At 51.0% G+C, this 11,845-nt stretch overlaps 1 protein-coding gene across 3 annotated transcripts in view; it reads right to left on the bottom strand.

Annotated features, from left to right (window-relative positions):
- Positions 1-346: 346 nt before the first annotated feature.
- fgfr2 (fibroblast growth factor receptor 2) overlaps positions 347-11,845 on the bottom strand; it is a 57,615-nt gene continuing 46,116 nt past the window's right edge. The window contains exons 15-19 of one of the 3 annotated variants that reach the window (XM_062464450.1): positions 10,398-10,468; positions 4,133-4,270; positions 3,540-3,645; positions 1,871-2,045; positions 347-1,796 (exon numbers count right to left, since the gene is read on the bottom strand). In XM_062464450.1, coding sequence (XP_062320434.1) covers positions 1,881-2,045; positions 3,540-3,645; positions 4,133-4,270; positions 10,398-10,468 — 480 coding nt within the window. In that variant the 3' untranslated portion in view covers positions 347-1,796; positions 1,871-1,880. Of the gene's footprint in view, positions 2,046-3,539; positions 3,646-4,132; positions 4,271-10,397; positions 10,469-11,845 lie in introns of all 3 variants that reach the window. The other 2 variants (XM_062464449.1, XM_062464448.1) reach the window with 2 other exon arrangements.

Raw genomic sequence — 11,845 nt, 5'->3', positions numbered from 1 at the left:
TGGCACGGCCGGGAATCGAACTAGCAACCTTCAGATTACTAGCCCGACTCCCTCACCGCTCAGCCATCTGACTCCATCCTCTCTCTGTACGCCATCACATTTAAATCCGACGACATCATCAGCCTAATTTGGCCGGATCAGACACAGCCGCACCTGTTCCGGGAACATCAACGCCAGGGGGCGCACTCCTACGTCATCGCCGTCACAGGAACTCCTACAGAGATACGACATACAAACAAACCGACACACACCCTAGAGGCACACCCTAGAGGTAGGAGCAGGGGCCATAACACAGCATAACATTCTACTTTATAAAGTGGAGGAGTGAAATACATAGACCCAGATATGCTTTTCCATCTTTAATGTTGCCAATGTGGTAGGAACATTTGAACAGAACATTTTCAACTTGGTCCAGTAAAAAAAAAAGAAAAACACTTGAATGATTTAATACTTTCATTTCCCAGCTTTCAATTCTCTTGTGTGAATTTAGTCTATCTTCCATCTACAGGAGGTTACAGATCGCTAGTGGGTAATTTCAGAATCTTTTTTATTTATTATATATAAATATCCAGAAATCATGTAATTTCAAATGCAAACCTAAGAAAGAGTAAATTGACTGGATAAAAACTGCACCAGCTACGTAAGAAAGGGATTAGACAACTATAAAATGTACAATATTTCAATTTTAACTTAATATTCACATTCATATATAAACCATACAAAACAAGGATCTTTCAAACCCACTAAAAATAGCTTTCTCTGTTACCTATGAAAGATCATTTTGAAATACATAATGGATTATTTATTCTTTATTATTGGCATCATTAATATCATTATTTATTTTGTACTATTTTTGTAGTTTTCAACTTTTTTATTCACTTTCAAAAAAACATAAGTCAATAAATTAACATGCTACCTCTGTCCCTGAAAGCCAAAAGTCCACTGTGTTACTGAGCGAGAGAGACAGGTGTGTCTGCAATGTGTTGGTCTGTGTAAGAACCTGCCCAACATGCCCTCTGTCCTCAAGAGAGAGCAAGGAGAGGGCTCATTATTCTGGAGCCCATACAAAAAATAATTCACTGTAAATATATAATATATATTTATACATATTTGAATATATTTACAGATATACCCAGCACTATACAGTTTACTGTGTATTGTTTTTTCTCCATATGAATAATTGCATGGGTGTATCAAGAGAGTAAAGTAAAAAGAAATTAGACAATATTACAAAATAAACAAGAGGCAGTGTCTTTAGGCATTCTTCCCCTCAGTCCATCCATCTATATGTTTGTTAGTTAGGCTTTTCTTTCAATTCCATTCCTGTTTCTCTTCCTCTGTTTTCCGTTCCTTTTTCAGTTTATTAAGGTCCATCTTTCCTCTGGGAATAAACAAAGTCTTGGAATGCCAGCCAATGGAATGCAATCATGGAAGAAACATATTTCCAGAACTTTTGGAACAACAACAAGAGCTAAACAACTGAAGGGGTGGGGGCAGCAATCCAGGGCTGGGACTATCCAGGGGGTTGGGCTTGGGGGCGGGGCTATTAAAGGCAGGGCTATAAAGGGGCCAGCTCTTCATTCAGTCAGTCAAGGGGAACACTCTCAGGTCCCTGTTTTCTCCTTCAGCCCTTCAACACGTCTGTAAGAGCTTATGTATGACGGTGTGTGTGTGTTGACGTTGCCAGCAGCACTGTCACCTGCCCAGTCTTGTCCAGGTCCATTTGTTCATAAGATCCAGACAGGGGGGAAGAGGGGAGAGGAGGTTATGGAGGGGGGAGAAGGAGGAGGGAGGTGGTTGGAGGAGGAGGAGAGGTTATGGAGGGGGGAGAAGGAGGAGGGAGGTGGTTGGAGGAGGAGGCGTGGTGCAGGTTGGGGGGCTCATGTTTTGATGCCCCCGTTGATGTGCTGGTACTTAGGGAGGCCGGGCTCGTCCGCTAGAGGATCATGGGAGAACACAGAGTCGTCCCCGGAGGAGCAGGAGCTGCGCGTGTCTGGGAAGCTGGGAGAGTACTGCTCCGCTGGGGAGCACAGGTCCAGGTACTCCTGCAGACAGCAGGGAAAGACACACACACACATGTTGAGGGGAAAGGGTTAGGGAGAAAGGAGATGAACACAGGGGAGGGTAGCCTGACAGCAAATAGAAAACCTTAACAACTGAAATAAGATAAGAGAGACAGACAGACATGCACAGGTAGGGAGACAGACTGGGTACAGACAGACAGGGAGTCTCCATATAGAGATGAAAGACATGGAGCGAGGGGTTCATCTTCATTATTATATACACATGTAGATCCATACCAAGTCCCCCGGATGCTTCACATTAGAGTTGCCAATGCCAAGAGAGAAAATAATCATAAAATTGGACCCATATAAAAATATTTGTTATAATAATAGTTGATAAATGGTGCTGAAGGGAAAGTTCCACAGAGCAGGGCTGACCTTGTCTCTACAAAGTGATTCAATGTGTCTGGGCTAGTGAGACCATGGTGAGTCTACAGAGACAGAGAGGGAGAGAGAGAGGGTGGGAGAGAGGGAGGGGGGGTGGAGACAGGGAGGGAGGAGGAGGGAGGAAGGGAGAGAGGGGGAGATGGTGGGCGGGCGGGTTGGGGGGGTGGGCAGGGAGCCAGGCGCTGAGCTTCTCGTCACTCTGCAGCACAATCAAAACAAACCTGACATCTGAAATTGGAACGCAGGATTCAAGCAGCGCGGGAAGGCTGGAAAAAGTAAAAACGGCTGAAAAAATACCTCAGCACTATGGCAACACCCGCCAAGAACCCAGGGAAGCCTCAAACCCTACAATTCTGTTATTAATTTCTGACTTGATAAAGCATTTTGTGGTCAGCTTTTTTGATCTTTTCATCTTGGTCTCTGCTTTCTTTTTTTCAACATGTCTTTCGTGGCAGTTGTGGTTGTGAGGAGAGTTTCTGCTTTAGTCCAAAAGGAGCTGGCTTCCATTTTCCCAGCTCAACACAAGGAGGCTCACATTACCACAGAGCTCCACATCTGCCAGTGGTTTGGGGAAGGGGGGGGGGGAATGAAAAATGCACTTTATTACATTTCAAAAGTTCAAACTCAAAGTTGGGATTTTGGGACAACGTAGGCAGTCCATGGTTCCACCGAGCCCTGATAGACTTCCATTCACAGACCTCTTCAGCCAAGCCCTCTTCGGTGCCGAGCGGATATCTATGCGTTAGACCTGCTAGCTGCTGGGTTAGACTTGCTAGCTGCTGGGTTAGACCTGCTAGCTGCTGGATTAGACCTGCTAGCTGCTGGGTTAGACCTGCTAGCTGCTGGGTTAGACCTGCTAGCTGCTGGGTTAGACCTGCTAGCTGCTGGGTTAGACCTGCTAGCTGCTGGGTTAGACCTGCTAGCTGCTGGGTTAGACCTGCTAGCTGCTGGGTTAGACCTGCTAGCTGCTGGGTTAGACCTGCTAGCTGCTGGGTTAGACCTGCTAGCTGCCTGGCTGTCTGAGACACTGTGAAAGGTGAACGATGGCACTACTGGTCTCAGGGATGTGGTGTGTGTGCGTGGTCTCACCTCGTTGGTGGCCAAGGTGAGGATGCGGTCCAGATCCTCTACTAGCTGCTTGAAGGTGGGCCTGTGAGAGGAGATAGCATGCCAGCAGTCTTTCATCATCATGTACCTGAGGAGAGGGAGAGGGAGGAGGGAGTGAGAGGAGAGGGGTTAACAGAAGCACTGTAGCCCTGTTGTCAGTACCGTCAGCTCTGGGGACTACGGTGAATGAGAACATTGATGCAGAGCAGCCAGCTGACAAGGGCGTTAGGGGATGGCAGTGCATAGACCTGATAAAGACTGGGGGATGGGGAGACGTGTGTGTGGCAGTGTGTGTGGCAGTGTGTGTGTGGCAGTGTGTGTGTGGCAGTGTGTGTGTTTTTGGCAGTGTGTGTGTGTGTGTGGCAGTGTGTGTGTGTGGCAGTGTGTGTGTGTGTGTGGCAGTGTGTGTGTGTGTGTGTGGCAGTGTGTGTGTGTGTGTGTGTGGCAGTGTGTGTGTGTGTGTGTGGCAGTGTGTGTGTGTGTGTGGCAGTGTGTGTGTGTGTGACCGTGTGTGTGAGTGTGGCAGTGTGTGTGTGTGGCAGTGTGTGTGTGTCTGTGTGTGTGCAGTGTCTTACAGCTCATTGGTGCAGTTGCCAGGCTTGTCCATGCGATGGCCTTCCTTCAGCAGCTTGAAGAGCTCCTCCACTGGGATGCCAGGGTAGGGAGACCCCCCCAGGGTGAAGATCTCCCACATCAGCACCCCGAACGACCAGCTACCGACATAAACACACACACAGAACATTAGTGACTGATTGATGTATGTATGTCTGCCCATCCACCCCCCCTCCCCCTCTGCTGGAGGGCAGCACCCCCCCTCCTCCTCTGCTGGAGGGCAGCACCCCCCCTCCCCCTCTGCTGGAGGGCAGCACCCCCCCTCCTCCTCTGCTGGAGGGCAGCACCCCCCCTCCCCCTCTGCTGGAGGGCAGCACCCCCCCTCCTCCTCTGCTGGAGGGCAGCACCCCCCCTCCCCCTCTGCTGGAGGGCAGCACCCCCCCTCCCCCTCTGCTGGAGGGCAGCACCTCCCCTCCTCCTCTGCTGGAGGGCAGCACCCCCCCTCCCCCTCTGCTGGAAGGCAGCACCCCCCCTCCCCCTCTGCTGGAGGGCAGCACCCCCCCTCCCCCTCTGCTGGAGGGCAGCACCCCCCCTCCTCCTCTGCTGGAGGGCAGCACCCCCCATCCCCCTCTGCTGGAAGGCAGCACCCCCCCTCCCCCTCTGCTGGAGGGCAGCACCCCCCCTCCCCCTCTGCTGGAGGGCAGCACCCCCCCTCCTCCTCTGCTGGAGGGCAGCACCCCCCCTCCTCCTCTGCTGGAGGGCAGCACCCCCCCTCCTCCTCTGCTGGAGGGCAGCACCCCCCCTCCCCCTCTGCTGGAGGGCAGCACCCCCCCTCCTCCTCTGCTGGAGGGCAGCACCCCCCCTCCCCCTCTGCTGGAGGGCAGCACCCCCCCTCCCCCTCTGCTGGAGGGCAGCACCCCCCCTCCCCCTCTGCTGGAGGGCAGCACACCCCCTCCCCCTCTGCTGGAGGGCAGCACCCCCCCTCCTCCTCTGCTGGAGGGCAGCACCCCCCTCCCCCTCTGCTGGAGGGCAGCACCCCCCCTCCCCCTCTGCTGGAGGGCAGCACCCCCCCTCCCCCTCTGCTGGAGGGCAGCACCCCCCCTCCTCCTCTGCTGGAGGGCAGTGCCACCGGCACCAAGAGCTCACAGATAGCCTTTGTCCCTCCGAGCAGACAGGCACACTGAAGCCTTTGTCCAGTCACACGCCAGGCCAAGACAAACAGCGCCTACAGCAGACAGTGCTCCGGGGCCTGTGGTGATCGTTAGTTCACTGGTAACAACATCCTCTACTAAACTGTATCCGGTCCCCTCAGTTACCCTAACACCAAGCTGATTACATAAATCATCACGCTTATCTGCACAGAATAAACTGTCAGGCGACAGCTCACACTACGAGGGCTTATTTCTACAGAGCATCAATGAATGATCCTGGCAGTGGTGCGAATAACAAAGAGTGTATTATTACACACTCAGAGTGGCCAACACACACAGACACAAACACATCACACACTCCCATGTTAGTGACCCTATGAGGCCAGGCCAGACACTGCCTGTATGTACTCCTCTGGGTCTCCATCCTCCCATGTTAGTGACCCTATGAGGCCAGGCCAGACACTGCCTGTATGTACTCCTCTGGGTCTCCATCCTCCCATGTTAGTGACCCTATGAGGCCAGGCCAGACACTGCCTGTATGTACTCCTCTGGGTCTCCATCCTCCCATGTTAGTGACCCTATGAGGCCAGGCCAGACACTGCCTGTATGTACTCCTCTGGGTCTCCATCCTCCCATGTTAGTGACCCTATGAGGCCAGGCCAGACACTGCCTGTATGTACTCCTCTGGGTCTCCATCCTCCCATGTTAGTGACCCTATGAGGCCAGGCCAGACACTGCCTGTATGTACTCCTCTGGGTCTCCATCCTCCCATGTTAGTGACCCTATGAGGCCAGGCCAGACACTGCCTGTATGTACTCCTCTGGGTCTCCATCCTCCCATGTTAGTGACCCTATGAGGCCAGGCCAGACACTGCCTGTATGTACTCCTCTGGGTCTCCATCCTCCCATGTTAGTGACCCTATGAGGCCAGGCCAGACACTGCCTGTATGTACTCCTCTGGGTCTCCATCCTCCCATGTTAGTGACCCTATGAGGCCAGGCCAGACACTGCCTGTATGTACTCCTCTGGGTCTCCATCCTCCCATGTTAGTGACCCTATGAGGCCAGGCCAGACACTGCCTGTATGTACTCCTCTGGGTCTCCATCCTCCCATGTTAGTGACCCTATGAGGCCAGGCCAGACACTGCCTGTATGTACTCCTCTGGGTCTCCATCCTCCCATGTTAGTGACCCTATGAGGCCAGGCCAGACACTGCCTGTATGTACTCCTCTGGGTCTCCATCCTCCCATGTTAGTGACCCTATGAGGCCAGGCCAGACACTGCCTGTATGTACTCCTCTGGGTCTCCATCCTCCCATGTTAGTGACCCTATGAGGCCAGGCCAGACACTGCCTGTATGTACTCCTCTGGGTCTCCATCCTCCCATGTTAGTGACCCTATGAGGCCAGGCCAGACACTGCCTGTATGTACTCCTCTGGGTCTCCATCCTCCCATGTTAGTGACCCTATGAGGCCAGGCCAGACACTGCCTGTATGTACTCCTCTGGGTCTCCATCCTCCCATGTTAGTGACCCTATGAGGCCAGGCCAGACACTGCCTGTATGTACTCCTCTGGGTCTCCATCCTCCCATGTTAGTGACCCTATGAGGCCAGGCCAGACACTGCCTGTATGTACTCCTCTGGGTCTCCATCCTCCCATCTGTTTATACCAGCAGCCTGGGTTGGTCCTGTCCTCATTCACAGGATCAGTACCAATGACAAGAAATCTTGCCTGTATTTGCATTAATGGTGTGTTTCTAATCAAACATAAAGCCACACAGTCCTAAAGTGTACATACACAGTTGTAATGTTTAGTGATGACTAGAGAGTCAGGCAGCATAGCACAGCTTAGAGCATCACATACAACAGGAGCTAGGCCTCTAGCAGGGGGTACATCCTGACTGACATTTACATTTAGTCATTTAGCAGACGCTCTTATCCAGAGCGACTTACAGTAAGTACAGGGACATTCCCCCCGAAGCAAGTAGGGTGAAGTGCCTTGCCCAAGGACACAAAATGACAAGTCATTTTGCACGGCTGGGAATCAAACTGGCAACCTTCAGATTACTAGCCCGACTCCCTCACCGCTCAGCCATCTGACTCAGAGACATATACCTCTGACTCAGAGACATATACCTCTGACTCAGAGACATATACCTCTGACTCAGAGACATACACCTCTGACTCAGAGACATATACCTCTGACTCAGAGACATACACCTCTGACTCAGAGACATACACCTCTGACTCAGAGACATACACCTCTGACTCAGAGACATACACCTCTGACTCAGAGACATACACCTCTGACTCAGAGACATACACCTCTGACTCAGAGACGTACCTCTGAAGCACTTAGGCCTACAAAGCAACAGCATGTATATTTATGGTTAGGGTTAGGGAGGGTTAGGGTTAGGGTTAGAGAGGGTTAGGGTTAGAGAGGGTTACAGGGTTAGGGTTAGGGTTAGAGAGGGTTACAGGGTTAGGGTTAGGGTTAGAGAGGGTTACAGGGTTAGAGAGGGTTAGGGTTAGAGAGGGTTACAGGGTTAGGGTTAGAGAGGGTTACAGAGAGAAAACAACATGAATATGAATTCAAAAAACCCTGATCGATATCCATACATCAGAAGGCTTTGATTCTGAACTGGTCGGGGGAGAGGGGCTGGGAGGAGGAGAGAGGAAGGAGAGGGAGGAGGAGAGATGGAGAGATGGAGAGAGGAGAGATGGAGAGAGGAAGGAGAGGGAGATGGAGAGAGGAGAGATGGAGAGAGGAAGGAGAGGGAGATGGAGATGAAGAGGGAGATGAAAGGTTGAGCGGCTGAAGGCTTTGAAAAGGGGGGGGGGTTACCTAGCCCCTCCCCCTCGGTATATCAGACCCCCCACATGGCTTCACGGTAGCCTTACAACAGCCCTCTCCCTGGGCTAAGGGGCCAACTATGGCTCCCTGAACTCATCCAGGTCCCACCCAACACCACCTTGTCCCCCTGGGTGCACCTGTCAAAACAACACGGCACAGATTCCATTTGAATTAATGTATTAATTTAATCTGATGTCATGTATGGATTGTTTGTGCCTTTGGTTTGGTTTTCATGTAACCCCCCACCCCTCTAACACCCCCACTCCCCCCAAGGCCCAACGTGAAAAAGCCAATTACTAAAGTGAGTGATGTACCATCATTAGTGGTGAGCCAAGCACAAAGTGTTATGCTTGGACTGCCCCCCCCCCAGGTCTCCCTGGATATTGATTGGAGGGATGCCCTGTGGGACAGCATTTGTTCACATACAAACACACACTCACACACACATAAATTATTTCCTGTAACAGATTGCTAAAGTGGGTGAGTGTGTTTGCTACCACGCTACATTGCTGTCTCCCAGCGGTTAGGGTTAGGGCTAGGGCTAGGTTGGGTTAGGGGAGACTTCCGAGAGGGGCAGGGAGGGGGGTTCTGGCCTCTTCCAGGGCCTTTGAAGCAGGGCAGATTAGTAACACGGCATTGGCTGCAAGTCTAGCGTGAAATCCTCACTTTCGCCACAGACTGGCCCCCTCCTCCTCTATCTCTCCCCATAACCTCACGTTCTACCCAAACACCTCGCTGGCCCCCTCCTGCTCTATCTCTCCCCATAACCTCACGTTTTACCCTAACCCTCCCTGGCCCTCTCCTGCTCTATCTCTCCCCATAACCTCACGTTCTACCCAAACACCTCCCTAGCCCCCTCCAGCCCCCGTCTACTCATCTCTTTCTCCCAGACTGAAAAACTATCTTATTAACTCTACAACTGCAGTAAGAAGCCAGAGGCTGACTTCCATCTGTGTAATAATACGATCTCTCAATCACCCTGGGATCGGCGACGGTGACCCCTTCATCCTCTGCCAGGAACCTCGGGGTGACCATGGATGACGAGCTCTCCCTCACAGCCCACATTGCTGCGGTCTCCCGGTCGTGTAGATTCACCCTCTACAACATCCGGAAGATCAGGAGATACCTGTCTGAGCACTCCACCCAGCTGCTAGTCCAAGCACTTGTCCTCTCAAAGTTGGACTACTGCAACTCGCTGCTCGCCGGTCTCCCAGCATGCGCAACCCGCCCTCTCCAGAGGATTCAGAACGCGGCGGCCCGTCTTGTCTTCAATCTACCCAGACGCTCCCATGTTACACCGCTCCTCATCTCCCTCCACTGGCTTCCCATCACGGCCCGTATCAGATTCAAGACTCTGGTACTGACCTTCCGAGCGGTGAACGGGACTGCACCCGACTACATCAAGTCTCTCCTCCAGCCTTACACCCCCACCCGCCACCTACGGTCTTCTTCTGACAACCGTCTGGTGGTCCCACCGCTCAAGAGCGACCGGTCCCAACACAAGCTCTTCTCCTGTCTGGCCCCCCAATGGTGGAATCAACTCCCCACCTCCATCAGGGACACTGACTGTCTCCCCACCTTCAAGAAAAGGCTCAAGACGCACTTGTTCCGGGAGTACAACGGCACTTAGGAATGCTTGGCTGGACCTGATGTTAGTTTCCTCCAGGATCACAATGACTCGTATTGAGAGACTTGTTGCTATTGTTGGTTAGTTGTAACGGTTTCAAATTCTTGTACTCGCTGTGAAATATTTTTACTGTTGATTGTTTTTTCTACAGGTACACTCTTGCACTCTTGTGGGGAGTTTCATGTTGTTCAATTGTAACTTGTTTAACTGCATGCTCTTATGGTTCTTCCCTTTGGCACTTATTTGGTTTTCCACAATGTATGCTTCATGTTTTGGCTGCTCGCAATGTTTGGGGCTATCTCGTTGTTATGATCAGTGACCTATGCTTTTTTGTAAAGCTCTCTCTTGGAAGTCGCTTTGGATAAAAGCGTCTGCTAAATGCATAAATGTAAATGTAATAAAAATTGTTTCTGATAGTTCACAATGGTGTGTGTGTGTTTTTTCACAATGTATGCTTCATGTTTTGGCTACCCGCAATGTTTTTGGGGCCATCTCGTTGTTTATGATCATTGACCTGTGCACTTTTTGTAAAACTCTTTCTTGTAAGTCGCTTTGGATAAAAGCATCTGCTCAATGAATAAATGTAAATGTGTGAAGGAGTGTTTGAGTGACAGAGAGAAGGAGAGAAACATGGAAGGAGAGAGACAGTAAGGTACTTACACGTCACTCTGGTGTGTGTACACTCGGTCAAACAACGCCTCTGGAGCCATCCATTTCACCGGGAGACGACCCTAAGCACACACACACACACAGAGGTCAAGGGGTACCATACAATATGAACAGACATTCCTGCGGTCTTTAATTTCTTAGTCAGTCAGTATAGACAGGTCGCAGGGCAGCGCTCAGCTTCACTAGCAGACAGGCATCGAGAGAGAGACATGGTCCAGGACTAGGGTTGGGTTACTTTTAAAACAATTCCGATTCCGATTCTTGAAAACTGAAAAATGACATCAAAGAAAGGCTTTTTTATAGAGTTTTATAGAATATATTAATGTTTTAAAGTAGCCTACTTAAATATATAATAAGTAAACCTAAGTCACCTAACACACAACTACAATAATTTAACAATAAATAACAGTTACACTATTAACAAGTAACAAAAAATAAATGTTGAGTTGGTATGCTAACTAAACCAGCTTCAAACTTTAGCAGTTCTTTTGCAGAAAAATTACCATATTTGCCTTCTCTGGCAAGATACGACACCTCTCCTGACTTATGGCATGTTCTGCACAGGAGAAAACTCTCTCAGATGGTGTCGAAGAGGCCTGTACACACAGGTATGAGGCTGAAAGGGCAGACAAATTGGGGAGGTTGTCCCGGGACCAGGGACTGATGTCCGCAAGCTGTCGAACACGGTGCATCCCTCTGCTTTAGAAGTATCCGTGTGTCGCCGCAAGAGCAAGTGTAATACATCTACTAGCGATCACGTGCAGTGAATGGTTAATATGCTTTTACGTCCGTTTTGGTGAGCCCAAAGGGAAAATATGGATTTTGAAAGTAGCCTACATTTACGGTAGCTAGCTAACGGTAGACTACCGAGAAAGTGTGATATTTTTACGTCCGTTTCGGAGCGACAGAGGGAAAATATTTCAGTCGACACATTAAGTGGAACCGAAATGAGGAACCAAAATGTGCGTTCTAATCCGGTCCGATTCCTACCGGTTGCGTAAGACCAGGTTCCATAGTGGAACCGGGTTTCGGTACCCAACCGTATCCAGGACTGGGGAGATAACCAGGTTCCAGAGAAGGAGGGACGAACAGGGGGGTGGATGGAGTGATGAACAGGGGGGTGGATGGAGTGATGGACTCAGGGGGGTGGATGGAGTGATGAACAGGGGGGTGGATGGAGTGATGAACAGGGGGGTGGATGGAGTGATGAACAGGGGGGTGGATGGAGTGATGAACAGGGGGGTGGATGGAGTGATGAACAGGGGGGTGGATGGAGTGATGGAGGAGGGACGAACAGGGGGGTGGATGGAGTGATGAACAGGGGGGTGGATGGAGTGATGGACTCAGGGGGGTGGATGGAGTGATGAACAGGGGGGTGGATGGAGTGATGAACAGGGGGGTGGATGGAGTGATGAACAGGGGGGTGGATGGAGTGATGA

The sequence above is a fragment of the Osmerus eperlanus genome, chromosome 6 (assembly GCF_963692335.1).
Source record: "Osmerus eperlanus chromosome 6, fOsmEpe2.1, whole genome shotgun sequence".
NCBI classification, from domain to species: Eukaryota; Metazoa; Chordata; class Actinopteri; order Osmeriformes; family Osmeridae; genus Osmerus; species Osmerus eperlanus.
Note: the sequence above shows the minus strand (reverse complement) of the source record. Positions and strands in the feature narration are given on the sequence as shown.